Source organism: Hordeum vulgare, chromosome 7H (genome assembly GCF_904849725.1).
Source record: "Hordeum vulgare subsp. vulgare chromosome 7H, MorexV3_pseudomolecules_assembly, whole genome shotgun sequence".
NCBI lineage: Eukaryota > Viridiplantae > Streptophyta > Magnoliopsida > Poales > Poaceae > Hordeum > Hordeum vulgare.
Genome location: NC_058524.1, coordinates 528,088,970 through 528,113,124, shown reverse-complemented (window position 1 = coordinate 528,113,124; position 24,155 = coordinate 528,088,970). Strand labels below are relative to the sequence as shown.

Below are 24,155 nucleotides of genomic sequence, written 5' to 3'. Positions count from 1 at the left end.
TCCATAGCCCTTTGATACGCCCAGTCAATGTGACCATCTCCTCCTTTTTTGTCTCACAACCACCACTACACTCTATTCCACTTATAGTGCTATATCCATGGCTCACGCTCATGTATTGTGTGATAGTTATAAAAAGTTTGAGAAAGTAAGAGTGCGAAAACGATTACTTGGCCAATACCGGGGTTGTGCATGATTTACATTAGTTGTGTGAGGATGATGGAGCATATCTAGACTATATGATTTTGTAGGGATAACTTTCCTTGGTCTTGTTATTTTGAGAGTTCATGATTACTTTGCTAGTTTGCTTGAAGTATTATTGTTTTCATGTCAATGGAAAACTATTGTTTCGAATCTTACGGATTTGAACATTCATGTCATGTGAAAGAAGTTGCAAACACTACTAGGAAAAGGCGTGCTAGTGGCGCACCTGTTTTGGCTACTAATGGCGCACTATAGGTGCGCCACTAGCATCACGCCATTAGAATTTTTTTACTAATGGTGCACCAGGCAGTGCGCCATTAGTATAGCTCATGGTGCGCCATTAGTATGCCTCCCAGGTGCGCCATTAGTATGTCTCCCAAGTGCGCCATTAGTATAGCTCATGGTGCGCCATTAGTATAGCTCATGGTGCGCCACAGGTTATACTACCAGCTCTAAAAATATTCAATTATTATCCTCACACCCACAAGAAGGTTCAAGATAAACACATATTACACCACAATGAAAATATGTTTATAAACATGCACATACATTGAACGCAAGTTGACAAACAAATTAACCTAGAGGAAGCATAGTTTTGACCATCTTAACAACCATCTAGAACACACAAGTCACAAAAAGATAAGGACTATTGGTTGCTATGAGAGACTTCAGATGGTCCAGAACACACAAGTTTGTATCTACATGCACAAAGTGAAAGCTCCAAAATACTCGAAACACCAAATGGTCTACAAGACAATAAGGTCCATGATTACAGGTTGGTTGGTCCATAAACGCTAGAGAGTCATCATGTCCATGTGCATCAATAGGTTGAGTACCTGAAAACATTTTGCACAAATTTGTCAAGAAAGTGGAACCATATCAAGTTGTTAAAATCTCATATGCATATTAAAAATATTCGATCAAAAGATTATCATGATATCATAGTTAACAATATAGTTTCTATAAAAGTTATAATCATCTCACATGCTATTATATAGAACTATGTTCCAGTGCTTGTAGTTTTATCAACAATGAATGCATTGAGCATCTTAAACAAAGATTGTCATGATATCATAGTTAACAATATCATTTCTATGTGGTTATTTTCACACATTGACACACATTTGTCTTCTACTAATAAGAAACTTACATTTATTATCATGAAGTCGAGGTCGTTGCCCCCCTCACATGGATTGTGGTGGTGCCTAAAATAGAATTAGAGCAAGATGTTTAAGCAGAGTTAGAGCCCAACACAAAAAATTTGATGTGAAGTGCACAATTATTCATAAATGAGAATATACTTCTAGGAAACCAAAATCATTTGAAATGTCCATCAACATTCCGGACAAGCAGCACACACACACATGTGTATTATGAACAAATTGATATTGTCACTTCAGTAATACCGTTACACATGTAATGTAAAGTAATATTGTTACACATGTAAAGTATCACTTGATCCAAGTTGAGGATTCACTTCAGTTCCATGTAAATATGAAAATATATGATTGAGAATATAAGTTTAATTTACAAATAAGAATTCATTGTGAGTCTGCATAGATAACTGTGTTCAGGAACTACATAGCCTCATAGAAGAACTTCCAACAATATGTGATTTCCTTGTATCACCCAACAATGTAGTACGAAAGTGGTAATCTTCATTAGTAAATTCAATAAGCAAATATAATATTGGCATATACCCACAATCTACTCTGGCAGGATTGAAACAAAAAAAACCGATGTGCATCGAAGAGAGCTGCATCAATCAGTACCTTGTTGTGTGCTCACTTGTTCTACAAAAATTACACTAGAATTTCATGTGTCCGCGACATTTAAGGTACAAAGCAGGCTGTGGGAGTGGGTAACATGACTAATCACCACCACCGCTTGCAGATAAATCTACAGAGGTTCGAATACGACACATCACAAACATTCATGAAAATTCACACCCGTCGCAGGTTCCTCAAAGCCTCCATTAGCTCATCAATATACAGTCACAACCTCAAATGCATCCAATCAATGGTAGAGGAATTATTCTGAACATTACCTTCAAACAAAAGATTCCAAAATGAAGACATTTTCAGGAGCTTGGGTTTCTTGGGACCCTGTCACCATCCGAGCAGAGGAGGTTACCAGCCGTGGAAGATACCGGAGCACTTGCCCTTGAACCAGCGGAGGCCCCTTCGCAGCGACGACTTCACTGACAATGTTGTATCACCACGCCCCGGCTTCCTCTGAACGAACCCAACATCTGATATGCAAAACGGTGTTCCGAATAGAAATATGTAATGAATTAGTAACAATGCACATAAAAATGAAGGGTCCAACTTCAAAGCTGTATCAAACATTTGCAGAGTCTAAAGTGTGGTCCACCAGTTAGTTCAATAAAGATATCTAAACACACCAATTCAAATTCTAGCGAACAATGGTCAGTGGTCACTAATATCATGTTGTCAAATAGCTAAGTATACCACACTTCTACAGCACCCCCAAAGCAATTGGGTTCACAAAATCATCATAAAGAAGTCATTCCTGATTGATAAACAAAATTATCCAAAAACATTTATACCGGACCATGGTCCAATTCAGACAGTTCGGCAAATCTATAGGTTACCGTACATCCAAAATAGCAGCTCCAGGCATGAACTTACAACTCCTGCAGAACACCAAGAATAAGAAAGAAGCATACCATTGCATCCATTAACTATGGTATCCAGTTGTTCCCTTCGAACCTCCAAGGGTGACGGTGGCACCGACATGACCCCACCTACACAAGTTGACCAAACCAATTGCTCATGTTATGTGCTGTGGTAAAAAAAATCCAAGACATCGCTGCAGCAGTCCAAATAAAGTAGTACATTATCTTTGAACAAATACTATGATGTATTATCAGGAACGCCGAAGATAATTCGGCTTAAGTGGAACAAAATCGAAAATTCATGAACATACACGGGATCTGGGTGATGTAGAGATGCAGCTGATGCCCGTCCTTAAGCCTCCACCGCCCATCAGTGCCAGAGGCGACCAGCCAACTTGGTGGGTTGTCCGTACCGATCTCGGCATAGATGAGGCGGAGGAGCGCGCGACAGGTGATGACCTCGGCATGGGCGTCATGGACGAGGTCACCGTGAGGTCCGAGGCGTGCTGCACCGAGGCATTTGGTGCCGGTGGCGAGGGAGAGGATGGTGGGGTTGAGTGGGTTTTCCGGGGAGGAGAGCAGGAAGGCGGTGAGGACAGTGGACTCACGCCCCTGTGGCTTGCCCTTCTTGGGGAGGGCACAGTACTGGCGGAGGGCGGCCAAGGAGGCGGCCTCAGCCCACTGGACGCTGTCTTGCGGAGGCGCGGAGTTGGTGGGAGAGGCGGAGGCGCCGTCGTGTAGATCTCGATCCGACGGTCGCCTGCGCCGGGGAAGGCGCCATATTTCGGTGCAGAGTAGAAGTAGTCGTTGGCTTGTGGAGAGGTGGAGGAGAAGTAACCATTGCCGTGGAAGATGGTGGGGTTCGGGACCAAGGACGGCGGGGGCGGAGGTCGCGATGGTAGGTGCGGTGGTAGTCGGCCATGGTGAGGAGGGGGAGGGGGAGGGGGAGGTGGTCGCGTTGGAGAAGGGGGAGGAAATGGATCCTGGGAAAATTTGGAATAGTCGTTTGGCAGTAGTGGTGCACTGGGTGAGTGGTGCGCCATTACTAGTTAAACTAGTAATGGCGCACTTTGCCCTGGTGCGCCATTAGTAGTTTTGCAAAAAAAAGTAGTGGCGCACTGGGTGAGTGGTGCGCCATTACTAGTTAAACTAGTAATGGCGCACTCTGCCCCGGTGCGCCATTAGTACTTTTAGAAAAAAAAAGTTTGTTAGTAGGGGCGCACCGTGTGTGTGGTGCGCCATTAGTGTCCATCACACTAATGGCGCACCTGCACATGGTGCACCACTGCTATATAGTAGTGGCGCACCACTTGTCTGGTGCGCCATTAGTGTCTATATTATCTATAGCCCTTTTCCTAGTAGTGAAAGGATAACTATGCTAGGTAGCATTCCACATCAAAAATTCAGTCTTTATCATTTCCCTACTCGAGGACAAGTAGGAGTTAAGCTTGGGAATGCTTGTTACGTCTCCAACGTATCTATAATTTTTGATGGTTTCATGCTATTATCTTGTCAAACTTTGGATGTTTTGCATGCATTTTATATATTTTTTTGGGACTAACTTATTAACTCAGTGCCAAGTGCCAGTTCCTGTTTTTTCCATGTTTTGACCCCTTTCATGGGAGGATTTTGAACGGAGTCCAAACGGAATGAAACTGCCAAAAAGATTTTTTCCGGAACAGAAAAAGATCGGGGAGCCGGAGAATCAGGGCAGGGGGCCACCAGGGACCCCACAAGCCCTCACGGCGTGGCCAAGGGGGGGGGGGGCGCAGCCACCAGGCTTGTGGGCTCCCTGAGGCTCCGTTGCCATAGGTTTTGCGCCTATATATTCCCTAAAAATCCATAAAAAATCAGGAGATCATCGAAAGTACTTTTCCACCACCGCAAGCTTCTGTCTCCGCAAGATCCCATCTGGGGCACGTTCTGGTGCCCGGCCGGAGGGGGATTCGGATACGGAGGGCTTCTTCATCAACACCATGACCTCTCCGGTGATGCGTGAGTAGTTCACCATAGACCTACGAGTCCATAGCTAGTAACTAGATGGCTTCTTCTCTCTCTTGGATCTTCAACACAAAGTTCTCTATGATCTTCATGGAGATCTATCCAATGTAATCTTCTTTTGCGGTGTGCTTGTCGAGATCCGATGAATTGTGGATTTATGATCAAATTATCTATGAATCTTATTTGAGTTTCTTCTTATCTCTCTTATGCATGATTTCATATCCTTGTAATTCTCCTTGAGTTATGGGTTTTGTTTGGCCAACTAGATCTATGATTCTTGCAATGGGAGAAGTGCTTGGTTTTGGGTTCATACCGTGCGGTGACCTCACCCACTGACAGAAGGGGTAGCGAGGCACGCATCGTGTTGTTGCTATCAAGGGTAAAAAGATGGGGTTTTCATCATTGGTTTGAGTTTATCCCTCTACATCATGTCATCTTGCTTAAGGCGTTACTCTATTGGTCATGAACACAATACACTAGATGCATGCTGGATAGCGGTCGATGTGTGGAGTAATAGTAGTATATGCAGAAAGTATCGGTCTACTTGTCTCGTACTTGATGCCTATATGTATGATCATTGCCTTAGATATCGTCATGACATTGTGCGGTTCTATCAATTGCTCGACAGTAATTTGTTCACCCACCGTGATATTTGGTATTTTGAGAGAAGCCTCTAGTGAACACTATGGCCCCCGGGTCTACTCCACACCATATTTTCAGTCTCACACTTTTTACTTCGTTGCACTTTCCGCCTTCAGATCTCACTTTGCAAACAATCTTGAAGGGATTGACAACCCCTTTATAGCGTTGGGTGCAAGCTCGTTTGTGTTTGCGCAGGTACTCTGGACTTGACGAGACTCTCCTACTATATCGATACCTTGGTTCTCAAACTGAGGGAAATACTTACTGCTCCTGTGCTGCATCACCCTTTCCTCTTCAAGGGGAAAACCAACGTAAGCAGGTCTCCATCAAAGTGTCAATTTCTGGCGCTGTTGTTTGAGAAGTAGCAACCCACTGCATGCTTCACCACTTATTGGCTGCATACATCAAAATGTATTATTTCAAATAAGTCAGTTTCTCGTTCCATCTCACTTGAAAACGAAGCCTTCAGTCATTTTCCCCATGTGGCAAGGTTTGCATGTCTCATGCGATTCAAAATCAAGTGAGTCCAAAAGATCCATCAGCATGGAGTTTCTTCATGCGTTTTACACCAATAGGCATGGTTCGCATGTCTCAAACGATTCAAAATCGAGTGTGTCCAAAGATCCATAAGAATAGAGTTTCTTCATGTGTTTTACACCAATAAGACTTAAGCGACAGTGGTACTATCATTACTACTTTGTATCTTTTGGCATAAATATTATGAACATGTGTATTACTACGATCGAGATTCAATAAACCATTCATATTAGGTGCATGACCATTGAAGGAATTATTCATGAAAACGGAGTAACCATTATTCTGTCTGAATGAATAACCGTATTGCAATAAACATGATCCAATCATATTCATGCTCAACGCAAACACCAAACAACATTTAGGTTCAACACTAACCCCAGAGGTAGAGGGAGCGTGCGATGGTGATCACATCAACCTTGGAAACACTTCAAACACACATCGTCATCTCGCCTTTACCTTGTCTCCATTTATTCCATAGCTTTTAATGTCGAGTTAGTAACATTTAGCAACTGAACCGGTATCTAATACCCATGTTCTACTAGGAGTATTAGTAAAGTATACATCAATAACACGTATATCTAATATACTTCTGTTGACGTTGCCAGCCTTCTTATCTACCAAGTGTCTAGGGCAGTTCCGCCTTAGTGATCATTCCCCTCATCATAGAAGCACTTAGTCTCGTGTTTGGGTTCAACCTTGGGATTCTTCATTGGAGTGACAACTGACTTGCCATTCTGGAAGTTTCCCTTCATTCCCTTTGCCCTTCTTAAACGTAGTGGTTTTACTAACCATCAACACTTGATGCTCCTTCTTGATTTGTACCTTCGCGGTGTCAAACATCGCAAATAGCTCAGGGATCATCATCTCCATCCTTGATATGCTATAGTTTATCATGAAACTCAGTAGTTTGGCGGTAGTGAATTTGGAGAACTATGTGAATCACTATCTCATCTGGAAGATCAACTCCCACTTGATTCAAGTAATTGTAGCACCCACACAATCTGAGCACATGCTTAACGACTGATCTTTTCTCCTTTACTTTGTTGGCAAAGAATCTTGTCGGAGGTCTCATACCTCTCAACATAGGCACGAGCTTGAAATCCGAGTTTCATCTCTTGGAATATCTCATATGTCCCGTGACGTTCAAGACTTCTTGGGAGCCTCAATTCTAAGCAGTAAAGTATGACACACTGAACTAACACGTAGTTATCAAAACGTGTATCTCGGATGTTCGCAACATCCACAGACGATGCTTGGGGCAGCACACCAAGTGATGCATTAAGGGCATAAGCCTTCTGTGCAGCAATGACAACAATCCTCAGTTTATGGACCCAGTCCGCATAATTGCTACTATCATCTTTCAACTTAGTTTTCTCTAGGAACATATCAAAATATAGGGGAGCTACAACGCAAGCTAATCATCTACTACATAATTTGCAAAGAAATTTTGACTATCTTCATGATAATGAGTTCAGTTAATCATATTACTTAAGAACTCCCACTCAACTCAACACCCCTCAGGTTGTTCGAGTGTAACATGATCCAAATCCACCAACCCAAGTCCGATCATCACGTGAGATGAGGTGGCTTCAATGGTGAACATCGCCATATTGATCATATCTACTATATGACTCATGTTCGACCTTTCGGTCTCGTGTGTTTCCAGGCCATGTCTGTATATGATAGGCTCGTCAAGTTTAGCCAGAGTGTTCTGCGTGTGCAAAACTGTCTTAAACCCGTTGTATGTGAATGTAGAGTCTATCTCACCCAATCATCACATGGTGTCTCGAAACTACGAACTGTCACAATAGTGCACACTCGGGGAGAACACAATTTTGTCTTCAAATTTTAGTGAGGGTTCACCTTATAATTCTATCATCATCCTAAGCAAAACAAGGTGCATAAAAAGGATTATCATCACATGGAAATCATAAGTGACATGATATGGCCATGAACTTGTGCTTCTTGATCTCCATCTTCAAAGCACTAGCATGATCTCCATGGTCACTGGCACTGCACCATGATCTCCATCATTGTGTTTCCATCAAGGTTTTTGCACCAAACATGCTTGTACTACTATTGCTACTGTTTAGCGATAAAGTAAAGCATTACATAGCGCTTAATGATTGACACACATGTCATACAATAATTAAAGACAACCCTATGGCTCCTGCCGGTTGCAGTAGTATCGACCTACAAGTCGATATTAAATATTACAACATGATTATCTCATACATCAAATATATATCATCATGTATTTTCCATATCATATCACAACATACCCTGCAAAAACAAGTTAGACGTCCTCTAATTTGTTGTTGCATGTTTTACGTGGCTGCTATGGGTATCTAGCAAGCACGCTTCTTACCTACGCAAAAACTACAACAGTGATACACAAGTTGCTATTTAACCTTCTACAAGGACCGCCTTTCTCAAATCCGATTCAACTAAAGTGGGACAGATAGACACCCGCCAGCCATCTTTATGCAACAAGTTGCATGTCAGTCGATGGAACCGGTCTCTCGTACGTCGACGAGTAAAGTTGGTCTAGGACGCTTCATCCCACAATACCGTTGAATCAAGAAAAGATTAAGGAGGGAAGAAATCTGAATATCAATGCCCACAAACTCCTTTTTGTTCTACTCGTGATGTCATCTACACATAGACCTAGCTCATCATACCACTGTTGGGGAACGTTGCATGGGAAACAAAAAAATTTCCTACACTCACCAAGATCAATGTAGTACATACACATCTATAGGAGGAGTGATTGTACCTACATACCCTTGTAGATCGCTAAGCGGAAGCGTTAAAGAACACGGTTGATGTAGTGGTACGTCTTCGTGATCCAATCACGATCCGTTCCACGAACTCCCGATCGAGCGTCGAATGGACGACACCTCCGCGTTCAGCACACATATAGATTGATGACATCTTCGCCTCCTCAATATATAAAGCGAGGATGGAGTAGTAGAGGAGTTCCCCGTCAACACGACGGTATGGTGCCGGTGGTGGTGGTGCTATCTCGGCAGGGCTACGCCTAGCGCTACCAAAACCGCGAACGGAGGAGAAAACAATCTAGGGAGAAAGAGGGGCGCCAAGGGCTTCGTGTGTGCTCTTGGGGCGCCCCCTCCCCTCTATATATAGGTGGAGGGGCATGGGTAACAGCCCCTCCAAGCCCTAGGGCGCATCCAAGGGAGGAGTAGGTGGAATCCTAGTCCCCCTCCTTTCTTTCCATACAAAGGTGGACTTTCCACCTTTCCCAACTCTATGGACCTTGAGGGACTTGTGCGTTTGGCCCAATAAGACCACAACGTTTCCCCTCAGCCCATACAAACCCTTGGGTCGTGGTAGAACCCTTGGTGGAATTCCGGACTCCTCGTGAAGTTACCAAAACTTCTAGAAGCTTCCCGGTACAATACCGGAAAAAACCCGAAACTTTTCCGATAGCCAAAATATGACTTCCCATATATACATCTTTACCTCCGTACCATTCTGGACCTCCTCGTGACATCCAGGATCTCACCCGGGACTCCGAACAACATTCAGTTACCATCACACAAAACTCACTAATACCAAATCATCACCAAACCTTAAGTGTGCAGACCCCGCGGGCTCGAGAACTATGCAGACATGACCGAGACACTCTCCGGCCAATAACCAATAGCGGAACCTGGATGTCCATATTGTCTCCTACATATTGTACGAAGATCTTTATCGGTCGAACAACGATGTCAAGGATTCAATCAATCTCGTATACTATTCCTTTGTCCATCGTTATGTTACTTGCTCGAGATTCGTTCATCGGTATCTCTATAATTAGTTCAATCTCGTTACCCGCAAGTCTTTTTACGCGTTCCATAATACTAGGTCTCGTGAGTAAATCCTTAGTCACATTGCTTGCAAGCATCTTGTGATGTTGTATTATCGAGTGGGCCCATAGATACCTCTCCCTCGTACGGAGTGACAAATCCTAGTTTTGATTCATGCCAACCCAGCAAACACCTTCGGAGATACATGTAGAGCTCCTTTATAGTCACCCAGTTACGTTGTGACGTTTGATACACACAAGGTATTCCTCTGGTGCCCGAGAGTTGCATGATCTCATGGTCAAAGAAACAAATACTTGACATGTAGAAAACAATAGCAATAAACTTACACGATCACATGCTACGTTCATAGTTTGGGTCTTGTCCATCACATCATTCTCCTAATGATGTGATCCTGTTATCAAATGACAACTCATGTCTATGGTTAGGAAACCTTAACCATCTTTGATCAACGAGCTAGTCCTTAGAGGCTCACGAGGCACAATATGTTGTCTATGTATCCACACATGTATTCGAGTTTCCAATCAATACAATTCTAGCATGGATAATAAACGATTATCATGAAGAAGGAAATATAATAATAACTAATTTATTATTTCCTCTAGGGCATATTTCCATCACTAATTGACTAGCTTATTGATCAAAGATGGACAAGGTTTCCTGGCCATAGACAAAAGTTGTCATTTGATAGCGGGATCACATCATTAGGAGAATGATGTGATGGACAAGACCCAAACTATGAACATAGCATGTGATCATGTCGGTCTATTGCTATTGTTTTTCTCCATGTCAAGTATCTATTTCTATGACCATTAGATCATGCAACTACCAGACTCTGAAGGTGCTCTAGAGGTATCTCCAAAGGTGTCTATTGGGTTGACGTTAAGCGAGAATGGGATTTGTCACTCCGTATGAAGGAGAGGTATCTCTACGGCCCACTCGGTAATAAAACATCACAATAAGCTTGCAAGCAATGTGACTAAAGAGTTAGTCATGGGATCTTGTATTATGGAATGAGTAAAGAGATTTGTCGGTAACGATATTGAACTAGGTATGGAGATACCGACGGTCGAATCTTGGGCAAGTAACATATCGATAGACAAACGGAACAACATATAGGATTAAGTGAATTCTTGACACAGAGGTTCAACCGATAAAGATCTTCATAGAATATGTAGGATAAAATATCGGCATCCAGGTCCCTCTATTTGTTATTGACCGAAGAGTGTCTCAGTCATGTCTACATAGTTCTTGAAGCCGCAGGGTGTGCACACTTAAGGTTCGATGACGTTTAGGTATAATTGAATTATGTATGTTGGTGACCTAAGGTTGTTCGGAGTCTTGGATGAGATCTCGGTTGTCACGATTAGTTCCGGAGTGGTCCGGAGACGAAGATTTATATATAGGGGTATATGGGTTCCGAAAAGATTTGGGCACTTCCGGTAAAATACCAGGGGTGACGAATGGGTCCCGTGGGTTCATCGGGAGGGGCCAGTCAGCCGGGAGGGTCACAAAGGCCAAGAGGTGGCGCACCAGCACCTAGTGGGCTGGGCGGCTAGCCCCATGGGCCTATGCGCCCTAATTGAGGAGGTGGGAAGGAACTGACTAGGAGTAGGAGTCCTCCTACCGCCTCCACCAAACCGAATTGGAGGAGGACTCCTCCTCCTCTCTTGCTCCGCCGGCCAACCCTAGCGATTTTCCCTAGGGCGCCACCCCTAGCCATGCCAGATCAGCTCCACCAACACCGGCGCCACGCCGTCGTGTTGTCGGAGAATTCATCTACATGTCTGCCCCCTTTTGCTGGATCAAGAAGGCAGAGATCGTCATCGAGCTGTACGTGTGCTGATCACGCAGGTGGCGTTCGTTCGACGCTAGATCATGATTGGAGTGCGGGATGTCTTGCAATTTCGATCGCGAAGATGTTCGACTACATCAATTGCATTTCTTAACGCTTCCCTCTTAGCAATCCACAAGGGTATGTGGATCCGATCTCTCCTCTCGTAGATGGTCATCCCCATGGATAGATCTTGTATGTGCGTAGGAAATTTTTGTTCCCCATGCAATGTTCCCCAATAGTGGCATCGTGAGCTAGGTATATGCGGAGATGACATCTCGAGTAGAATTTAAAGGAGTTTGTGGGCGTTGATATTCAGATTTCTTCCCTCCTTAGTATTTTCTTGATTCGACGGTATTGTGGGATGAAGTGTCCCGGACCAACCTTACTCGTCCGCGTACAAGAGACCGGTTCCATGGACACACATGCAACTTGTTGCATAAAGATGGCTGGCGGGTGTGTGTCTCTCCTACTTTAGTTGAATCGGATTCGACACAGGCAGTCCTTGTAGAAGGTTAAATAGGAACTTGCGCATCACTGTTGTGGTTTTTGCGTAGGTAAGAAGCATTCTTGCTAGATACCCATAGCAGCCACATAAAACTTGCAACAACAAATTGGAGGACGTCTAACTTGTTTATGCTGGGTATGTTGTGATATGATATGGCCAATGACATGATGTGATATATTTGATGTATGAGATGATCATGTTGTAATAATTAATATCGACTTGCATGTCGATGCTACGACACCCGGCAGGAGCCATAGGGTTGTCTTTAATTTTTGAGCGCGTAGTGATGCTTTACTTTATCACAAAATCGGTAGCAATAGTAGTATAATCATAGATGGAGTGACAACCTCGATGGCAGCACAATGATGTAAATCATGATGATAGAGATCATGGTGTGACGCCAGTGACGCTAGAGATCATGCCACGTGCCTGGAGATGGTGATCGAAAGCACAAGATCATGGCCATATCATGTCACTTATGATTTTCATGTGATGGTATCCTTTTTATGCACCTTGTTTTTCTTAGGACGACGGTAGCATTATAAGGTTCACTTAAATTTCAAGATAAAACTGTGTTCTCTCCGAGTGTGCACTCATACGTCCAAAATGCATCACTATTTTGTATCTTAATTTATCTCTATTCATTGATATATTACACATTATGATGATGTACTTCTAGTGTTTTGGCTTATTTTACACAGTTTACAACTTTCCGGTGCCAAAACAGCAGACGCAGGATTCAGTGGAGAAAATAGCACGAAGAGTTACCATATGAGAACATCTCCAACTGCGCTGAAATTTTGAAGGAAGAAGTTCCTGAATAGATCACGAAGACTAGACGAAGGAGGGCCGGAGGGGGGCCAGAGGTCACCCAGGCGACCTGCTGGCGTAGGTCCCCCTAGTCATGCCCAGATGCCGCCTGGGTGGTGGGTCCCGCTTCCGGCGCTCTCCTTTGGCCTATATCATACTCTTGACCTAAAAGTTACGGGGACAGAAGAGTTTTCATAGTTCCGCCGCCGCCGCACGGCGGAAACCTACAAAGAAGAAAAGACCTTTCCGGCGGGCAGATTCCGCCGGGGAGAACTCCTCCCGGAAGGGGAGATCGTCCTCATCGTCATCACCATCGTCACGGGCATCATCGAGATCATCATCACCATCACCAGCACCATCTCCATCTTCATCCCATCTACTTCACCATTGCAATCGGAGTTGTACCTTGCACTATTCATCGCCTCTACTCTACCGGTGTTGATTACTCCTTTGTGGTGAATGATATTGAGTTTTGTTGGAGAATTATTGTTATGACCAGATTTTTAATCATATTTTCGTCACCTCTGATCATGATCTCTTTTATGTATTGTGAGTAGTTCCATTAGTTCTTGAGGACATGGGAAAAGTCTAGATGCTAGTAGTCATATGATGTTGAAGTAACATGTGTTGATTGATATTTAAGTTATGGTGTTATTATTCTACTCGTGTTATGTGAACGTCGACTACATAACACTTTGCTTTTTTAAGGACCTAGGGGAATGCATCGTGTATAAATAATGCTTATGGTGGGTTGCCGGAGTAACAGAAACCTGAACTCGAGTTCACATACTTTTGCATGAGGGAGTATTGGATGCTTGCAAGAGGGATTAATCATAAGAGTGTACTTGTCTTAGCCTAGACGGTGCACTAGTTAAGATCCACCCACATAACACTTATTAATACAAAACATAGTACTAGACATAGTATGGCAAAAGCTCTTGAATGTCTCTCTCGTGTGTCCTCAGGAACGCCTTAGTCTTTATAAGTTTAGTCCCTCGGCTTATCCTTTGTGTTCAAAAGGATTGGGCCACTCGCTGCACCTCAGCACCATTTACTTTCCTTGCATTTATTTCCTTGTTGCTATTACTAGAAAACCCATAAAAAGCTACCTTTTAGTACTTGCAGTTATTCCTTGCTCAAGATCACTTGTCAGTACCTTCTGCTCCTCGTTGGGTTCGACACTCTTACTTAGAGAAAAGGCTACGATAGATCCCCTACACTTGTGGATCATCATGCTCTATTGCAAAAGTTCGTCGTTTCGAGACACCACGTGATGATCGGGTGTGATAGACTCTACGTCCACATACAATGGGTGCAAGACAGTTTTGCGCATGAGGAACAGTCGGGTTAGACTTGACGAGCCTAGCATGTACATACATGTCCTCGGAACACAAGAGACCGAAAGGTCGGACATGAGTCATATAATTGATATGATCAACATGAAGATGTTCACCATTGAAACTAACTCACTTCAAGTGATGATCGGACTTGGGTTGGTGGATTTGGATCATGTCACACTCGAATGACTAGAGGGATGTCGATTTTAGTGGGAGTTCTTTAATATGATTAACTAAACTCGTTATCTTGAACAATAGTCTAAGTAATCTTTGCAAATTTTATGTTGTAGATCAATTGCTCGCGCAGTAGCACCCCTGAATTTTAATGCGTTTCTAGAGAAAGCTAAGTTGAAACATGATGGGAGTAACTTTGAAGATTGGGCCCGTAATCTAAGGCTTGTCCTCACAGTTTCCGAAAACAGTTATGTCCTTGATGCACTGCTTGGTGATGCGCCCTCCTTCCCAGCGGCTGAAGACGTTTTGAACGTCTGGCAGTCGCATCTCGATGACTAATCAGTAGTTCAGTGTGCGATCTTGTATGGCTTAGAGCCGGGACATCAAAGACGTTTTGAACATCATGGAGCATATGAGATGTTCCAGGAGTTGAAGTTTATCTTTGATAAGAATGCCCAGATCGAGAGGTATGAGACCGCTGATAAATTCTATGTTTGCAAGATGGAGGAGAACGGGTCTACGAGTGAACATGTACTCAGAATGTTTGGGTATGCGAACCATCTGGCTAAGTTGGGAATTGTTCTCCTACCAGAGGCGTGATACGTCCATTTTGCATCATGCTTTTATGTTGATATTTATTGCTTTATGGTCTGTTATTACACTTCATGGTACAATACGTATGCCTTTTCTCTCTTATTTTGCAAGGTTTACATGAAGAGGGAGAATGCCGGCAGCTGGAATTCTAGCCTGAAAAAGGAGAAAGTTTGAGATACCTATTATGCGCAACTCCAAAAGCTATGAAAATAAACGAGGAATTATTTTGGAATTTATAAAAAATACTGGGCGGAAGAAGTACCAGAGGGGAGCCACCAGAAGGCCACAAGCCTGCTAGGCTCGGCCTACCCCCCTGGCCGCGCCTAGGGGGCTTGTGGGCTCCATGTTGGCCCTCTGGCTCCCATCTTTTGCTATAAGGAGGGTTTAGTTCGAGAAAAAATCAAGAGGTGGCTTTCGGGAGGAATCGCCGCCGCCATGAGGCGGAACTTGAGCAGAACCAATCTATAGCTCCGGCAGGGTCGTCCTGCCGGGGAAACTTCCCTCCCGGAGGGGGAAATCATCGCCATCGTCATCACCAACACTCCTCTCACCGTAGGGGACTCATCACCATCAACATCTTCATCAGCACCATCTCATCTCCAAACCCTAGTTCATCTCTTGTAACCAATCTCCGTCTCACGACTCCGATTGGTACTTGTAAGGTTGCTAGCAGTGTTAATTACTCTTTGTAGTTGATGCTAGTTGGATTACTTGGTGGAAGATTATATGTTCAGATCCTTGATTCTATTCATTACCTCCCTGGTCATGAATATGATTATGCTTTGTGAGTAGTTACTTTTGTTTCGGAGGACATGGGATAAGTCTTGCTATAAGTAGTCATGTGAATTTGGTATTCGTTCGATATTTTGATGTGTTGTATGTTGTCTCTCCTCTAGTGGTGTTATGTGAACATCGACTACATAACACTTCACCATTATTTGGTCCTAGAGGAAGGCATTGGGAAGTAGTAAGTAGATGATGGGTTGCTAGAGTGACAGAAGCATAAACCCTAGTTTATGCATTGCTTCGTAAGGGGCTGATTTGGATCCACTAGTTTAATGCTATGGTTAGACTTTGTCTTAATTCTTCTTCCGTAGTTGAGGATTCTTGCGAGAGGGGTTAATCATAAGTGGGATGCTTGTCCAAGTAAGGGCAGTACCCAAGCACCGGTCCACCCACATATCGAACTATCAAAGTAGCGAACGCGAATCATATGAACATGATGAAAACTAGCTTGACAGAAATTCTCATGTGTCCTCGGGAGCGCTTTACCTCCTATAAGAGTTTGTCCAGGCTTGCCCCTTTCTACAAAAGGGATTGGGCCACTTTTCTGCACCGTTGTTACTATTGTTACTTGCTACTTGCTACGAATCATCTTATCACACAACTACTTGTTACCGATAATTTCAGTGCTTGTAGAGATTACCTTGCTAAAACCCACTTGTCCGATCCTTCTACTCCTCATTGGGTTCAACACTCTTACTTATCAAAAGGACTACGATAGATCCCCTATACTTGTGGTTCATCAAGTCTCTTTTCTGGAGCCGTTGCCGAGGAGTGAAGCGCCTTTGGTAAGTGGAATTTGGTAAGGAATCATTTATATAGTGTGCTGAATTTTATTGTCACTTGTTTCTATGGAAACTGATCCTTTGAGGAGCTTGTTCGGGGTATCTTCACCTCGAACGGAAGCACAAGGAGTTTCTCCTCAACCTTCTGCACCTACTGAAAATATTTTCTATGAATTTCCTTCGGGTATGCTTGAGAAACTGCTGCCTAATCCTTTTACAGGAGATGGAACATCACATCCAGACTTGCATCTAATCTATGTAGATGAAGTTTGTGGTTTATTTAAGCTTGTAGGTTTGCCCGAGGATGAGGTCAAGAATAAGGTCTTTCCCTTATCTTTGAGGGATAAAGCATTGACATGGTATAGGCTATGTGATGATACTGGATCATGGAACTACAACCGGTTCAAATTGGAATTTCATCAAAAGTTTTATCCTATGCATCTAGTACATCATGATCGGAATTATATTTATATTTTTTGGCCTCGTGACAGAGAAATCATTGCTCAAGCTTGGGGGAGGCTTAAATCAATGTTATATTCATGCCCCAACCATGAGCTCTCGAGAGAAATTATCATTCAGAACTTCTACGCTCGGCTTTCTCATGATAATCGCACCATGCTTGATACTTCTTGTACCGGTTCTTTTATGAAGAGAGATATTGACTTCAAATGTAAATTATTGGAAAGAATTAAACACAACTCTGAAGATTGGGAGCTTGATGAAGGTAAGGAGTCAGGTATGAATTTCAAGTTTGATTGCATTAAATCTTTTGTTGAAACAAATACTTTTTGTGATTTTAGCGCTAAGTATGGACTTGACTCTGAGATAGTAGCTTCATTGTGTGAATCATTTGCTGCTCATATAGATTTCCCTAAAGAGAAGTGGTTTAAATATCATCCTCCCTTAGAAGTCAATGTAGTTAAACCCAATCCAGTTGAAGAGAAAGTCATTGCCTATAATGATCGTATTGTTCCCAGTGCTTACATTGAGAAACCACCTTTCCCTGTTAGGATAAAGGATCATTCTAAAGTTTCAACTGTGATACGTAGGGGCTACATTAGAACACCTACACCCCCTGAGAAAATTAGAGTTGAACCTAGCATTGCTATTATCAAAGATCTCCTGTCCGACAATGTTGATGGCCATGATATTTACTTCTGTGAAGATGCTGCTAGAATTGCTAAACCACATGCTAGAGACAAACATAGGCCTGTTGTTGGCACGCCTGTTGTTTCTGTTAAGATAGGAGATCATTGTTATCATGGTTTATGTGACGTGGGTGCTAGTGTTAGTGCAATACCTCAATCTTTGTATGATGAAATTGAAGACGAGATTGAACATGTCGAGATGGAACTTATTGATGTCACTATTCAGCTTGCCAATAGAGATACTATCTGCCCTTTGGGAATTGTTAGAGATGTTGAAATCTTGTGTGGTAAAACTAAGTATCCTGCTGATTTTCTCGTTCTTGCTACCACACAAGATAGCTTTTTTCCCATCATATTTGGCAGACCTTTTCTCAATACTGTCAATGCTCATATTGACTGTGAGAAGCAAACTGTCACTGTTGGCTTTGAAGGTGTGTCACATGAGTTCAATTTCTCCAAGTTTGGTGGACAACCTCATGAAAAAGAGTTGTATAGTAAGGATGAAATTATTGCTCTAGCTTCTATTGTTGTGCTTCCTACTGATCCTTTAGAGCAATACTTTCTTGAGCATGAAAATGATATGCATATGGATGAAAGGAATGAGATAGATAGAGTTATCTTTGAACAACATCCTATCCTTAAGAATAATTTGCCTGTTGAACTGCTTGGAGATCCACCCCCACCAAAGGGTGATCATGTGTTCGAGCTTAAACAGTTGCCTGATACTCTTAAGTATGCTTATATTGATGAAAAAGAGATATATCCTGTTATTATTAGTGCTAGCCTCTCAGAGCATGAATAAAAGAAGTTAATAAAAAATCTGAAGAAGCATCATGCTGCTATTGGATATACTCTTGATGATCTTAAGGGCATTAGTCCCACTCTATGCCAGCACAAAATTAAAACCGATCCTGATTCCAAACCAGTTCCCGATCATCAACAGAGATTAAATCCTAAGATGAAAGAGGTAGTAAGAAAAGAAATACTAAAGCTCCTGGAAGCAGGTATTATCTAGCATGTTGCTCATAGTGATTGGGTAAGTCCGGTGCATTGCGTCCCTAAGAAGGGAGGTATTACCGTTGTCCCTAATGATAAGGATGAATTGATCCCATAGAGGATTATTACTCGCTATAGGATGGTGATTGATTTTAGGAAATTGAATAAGGCCACTACAAAAGATCATTACCCTTTGCCTTTTGTCGACCAAATGCTAGAAAGATTGTCTAAACACACACACTTCTGCTTTCTAGATGGTTATTCTGGTTTCTCCCAAATACCTGTTGCACAATCTGATCAGGAGAAAACCACTTTCACCTGCCCTTTCGGTACCTTTGCTTACAGACGTATGCATTTTGGCTTATGTAATGCACTTGCTACCTTTAAAAGATGTATGATGGATATATTCTCTGACTTTTGTGAAAATATTGTTGAGGTTTTCATGGATGACTTCTCCGTTTACGGGTCTTCTTTTGATGATTGCCTCAACAACCTTGATCGATTTTTGCAGAGATGTAAAGATACCAACCTTGTCTTGAATTGGGAGAAGTGCCACTTTATGGTTAATGAAGGCATCGTTTTAGGACATAAAATTTCTGAAAGAGGTATTGAAATCGATAAGGCTAAGGTTGATGCAATCGAGAAAATGCCATGCCCTACATATATCAAAGGTATAAGAAGTTTCCTTGGTCATGCTGGTTTCTATAGAAGGTTCATTAAGGACTTTTCTAAGATTTCTAGGCCTATTACCAATCTCTTGCAAAAGGATATTCCTTTTGTTTTTGACGATGATTGTGAGGAAGCCTTCGAAATACTTAAAAAGGCCTTGATAACTACGCCTATTGTTCAACCACCTGATTGGAACTTACCTTTTGAAATCATGTGTGATGCTAGTGATTATGCTGTTGGCGTTGTTCTAGGACAAAGAGTTGATAAGAAGTTAAATGTTATTCACTATCCTAGTAAAACTCTAGACAGTGCCCAAAGAAACTATGCTACTACCAAAAAGGAATTTTTAGCATTCGTGTTTGCATGTAAAAAGTTCAGATCTTACATAGTTGATTCCAAAGTCACTATTCACACTGATCACGCTGCTATTAAGTATCTCATGGAAAAGAAATATGCTAAACCTAGACTTATCAGATGGCTTCTCTTGCTACAAGAATTTCATTTGCATGTTCTTGATAGGAAGGGTGCTGAGAACCCCATAGCAGATAACTTGTCTAGGTTGGAGAATGTTCTTGATGACCCACAACCTATTTATGATAGCTTTGCTGATGAGCAATTGAATGTCATCAATGCTTCACGTAGTACACCGTGGTATGCTGATTATGCAAATTATATCGTTGCCAAATATATACCACCTAGTTTCACATACCAGCAAAAGAAGAATTTCTTCTTTGATTTGAGACATTACTTTTGGGATGATCCTCACCTTTATAAGGAAGGAGTAGATGGTGTTATTAGACGTTTGGTACCTGAACATGAACAGGGATAGATCCTATAGAAGTGTCACTCCGAGGCTTATGGAGGACACCATGCGGGAGATAGAACTGCACACAAGGTATTGCAATCAGGTTTCCATTGGCCCACTCTCTTCAAGGATGCACGTAAGTTTGTCTTGTCTTGTGACGAATATCAAAGAATAGGTAATATCATTAAACGTCAGGAAATGCCTATGAATTAGTCACTTGTCATTGAACCATTTGATGTTTGGGGTTTTGATTATATGGGGCCTTTTCCAAAATCCAACGGGTATACTCATATCCTAGTTGTTGTGATTACGTTACTAAGTGGGTAGAAGTTATCCCAACTAGTAGTGTTGATCACAACACCTCTATCAGGATGCTTAAAGAAGTTATTTTCCCTAGATTTGGAGTCCCTAGATATCTAATGACCGATGGTGGTTCACATTTCATTCATGGTGCTTTCCGTAAAACGCTTGCTAAGTATGATGTCAACCATAGGATTGCATCTCCCTACCACCCTGAGACCAGTGGTCAAGTAGAGCTAAGTAATAGAGAGATTAAACTAATTCTGAAAAGACTGTTAATAGGTCTAGAAAGAATTGGTCTAAGAAGCTCGATGATGCACTGTGGGCTTATAGAACTGCTTATTAGAATCCCATGGGCATGTCTCCGTACAAAATGGTTTACGGTAAAGCATGTCATTTACCTCTTGAGCTAGAGAATAAGGCTTATTGGGCAATCAAAGAGCTCAACTTTGATTTCAAACTTGCTGGTGAGAAGAGGTTATTTGATATTAGCTCACTTGATGAATGGAGAGCTCAGGCATATGAAAATGCCAAGTTGTTCAATGAAAAGGTTAAGAGGTGGCATGATAAAAGGATACAAAAACGTGAGTTCAATTTAGGTGATTATGTCTTGCTATATAATTCTCGTTTAAGATTTTTTGTAGGCAAGCTTCTCTCTAAATGGGAAGGTCCTTACATTGTTGAGGAAGTATATCATTCCGGTGCCATCAAGATCAATAGCACGGAAGGTAATTTTGCGAGAGTGGTAAATGGGCAAAGAATCAAGCATTATATCTCAGGTACTCCCATAAATGTTGAAAGCAATATTATCAATACCATAACTCCGGAGGAGTACATAAGGGATATCTATTAGCCCGTGTCAGACTCCAAAAACGAAGAGGTATGTGATTTGGTAAGTAAACCGACTCCAAATCTTTTCCAGTAGGAATTTTTTTCTGTTTTGGAATTTTTAGAAAATTAGAAAAAATTAAAGTAGTCCAGAAAGCGCACGAGGAGGCGACAGGCCTGCTAGGTGTGGCCTACCCCCTGGCCGCGCCTAGGGGGCTTGTGACCACCTCATGTGCCTCTCGGACTCCGTTTTCTTGCGGAGTACTCCTTCTGGTCGGAGAAAAATCATTATATATTCTCTCGAAAGGTCTGACCCTCATATCATGCAAATTTCCTCTATTTTCGTTTTGAGCCTGTTTCTGCTGCAGATCTAGATCGCCATGGCATCCCCAAAAGCTCCGAAGGACTAGATCTTCGAGAAGGTCATCAATCCCTACCTCGCAGGATTGTTGCAACACCCTCAATCTATCGAGATGCGTGAGGTGATGTTGCACATCCGTGATGTTGAGGGGCCCAAGAAGACCGGAAGCGTGGAGGCAAGGCTCGAAGCAATGGAGCAACAGGTCTTCAAGTGCCAAGGGATGGTGGAGCGTGGACTCAACGCCAACCACATGATGATCACGGAGTTCACCAACAAGCACAAGATCAATGCCAATGACATCGGGAAGCACCTCTCCAGGCTCTATGACAGAATTGGTCACCTCCAAGCCCAGATCTATGACCTGTAGAACCAAAACTGTGAGTATGAGTATAGATTTAAATCAATATGGTTGGCTGCAGATTTGAGGATTCCGGAGACTCGGTCATCTTTCCATGATGGAGCACCTATTCCTTGGAAGATGGTGGATCAAACCCATGTTGCAACAACTCCACCAGCATCACCTCCAAAGGAAGACAACTAAGCATGGGTATGGGCAATCCCCTTGGCTTGTGCCAAGCTTGGGGGAGTTGCCCGGTATCGTATCACCATCACATCTTTTGCCTTAGTTCGATCCTTTTTGGTTTTATCTTTCTCTAGTAGAATAAAGTTTTTTTTAGTGTCTTAGGCTTGAGCTTTGCTTTGTGTCACCCACGATGTATTCGAGATCGTGAGCCATATAATAAAGAGTGTTTTAGTTAAGGGCCTTCCTTCATGACATGATCATAAGAATGAGAAAAGAACAAAAGCAAGAAAGATCATGTAATGATCTTATAGGAAGTGATGGCTTCACATATAAAAAGAATGTTTATTGAAACGTGTTGAGGGTGGACAAACGTAGACCTTGGTCATTGTTGCAATTAATAGGAAGTGATAAGGAAGGAGAGGTTAACATATAAATATATCATCTTTAACACCATCTATGATTGTGAGAACTCACTAAACTATTACATTCTTAGAAGTAGATGTTGGACAAGGAAGACAACATAATGAATTGTGTTTGCTTGGTTCCGAACAATGATTATATGACTAGAGATCCCTTAGCATGTGACGATTGCTCCCACCTCATATTAGCCAAAACTTCCGCACTAAGTAGAGATACTACTTGTGCATCCATAAACCTTCAACCTAGTTTTGCCTTGAGAGTCCACCATACCTACCTACGGATTGAATAAGATCCTTCAAGTAAGTTGTCATTGGTGCAATCCATAAAAATTGCTCCCTAAATATGTATGATCTATTAGTGTGTGGAAAATAAGCTTTGTACGAACCTGTGATGAGGAAGACATAAAAGCGACAGACTGCATAATAAAGTTCTTTATCACAGGAGGCAATATAAAGTGATGTTCCTTCGCACTAAGAGGACACACATCCAAACCTAAAAAGCGCATGACAACCTCTGCTTCCCTCTGCGAAGGGCCTTTCTTGTACCTTTACTTTTTGTCCTTGAAAGAGTCATGGTGATCTACACCAATTCCTTATTTCATCTTTATCTTGGCTAACGTCATATGCTAGGGAAAGATCTATATTCGTATGTCAACTTGGAAGTAAGTATTCATGAACTATTATTTTTGACATTACCCTTGAGGTAAATAGTTGGGAGGCAAAACTATAAGCCCCTATCTTTCTTTGTGTCCAACTAAAACTTTGATCTCATGAGTACGATGTGAGTTGTAGCAATTGTAGAAGACGAAATGATGATTGAGTATGTGGATTTGCTTTACAAGCTCTTATTTGACTCTTTCTGATGTTATGATAAATTGCAATTGCTTCAATGACTAAAGGCTATCGGTTGTTAATTATCAGTAAGGTTCTTGATTCATACTTTACCTTGTGAAGGAATTTTCACTTTAGCATAAGAGTTCATATGATGGTATTTTTGTTCTGATTATGATCACGATGCGTGCATGTCCGTATTTTTTTTTGTCGACACATCTCTCTCTAAACATGTGGGCATATCTATTGATCTTCGTTTCCGCTTGAGGACAAGTGAAGTCTAAGAATGGGGGAGTTGATACGTCCATTTTGCATCATGCTTGTATGTTGATATTTATCGCTTTATGGGCTGTTATTACACTTCACGGTACAATACTTATGCCTTTTCTCTCTTATTTTACAAGGTTTACATGAAGAGGGAGAATGCCGGTAGCTGGAATTCTGGCCTGAAAAAGGAGCAAGCTTGAGATACCTATTCTGCGCAACTCCAAAAGCCGTGAAAATCAACGAGGAATTATTTTGGAATTTATAAAAAAATACTAGGCGGAAGAAGTACCAGAGGGGAGCCACCAGGAGGCCACGAGCCTGCTAGGCGCGACCT

The 24,155-nt window shown here is 42.2% G+C and overlaps 1 protein-coding gene across 1 annotated transcript; it reads right to left on the bottom strand.

Moving 5' to 3' along the window:
- Positions 1 to 1,201: 1,201 nt before the first annotated feature.
- Positions 1,202 to 3,761, bottom strand: LOC123409214 (tRNA-specific adenosine deaminase TAD1-like). Its single transcript, XM_045102175.1, has 6 exons — positions 3,709 to 3,761; positions 3,151 to 3,599; positions 2,891 to 2,968; positions 2,335 to 2,452; positions 1,352 to 1,406; positions 1,202 to 1,249 (listed from the first exon to the last, which is right to left on the bottom strand). Exons 1-6 carry the CDS (start codon positions 3,759 to 3,761, stop codon positions 1,202 to 1,204), a joined length of 801 nt encoding a protein of 266 aa, XP_044958110.1.
- Between the last annotated feature and the right edge of the window lie 20,394 nt (positions 3,762 to 24,155).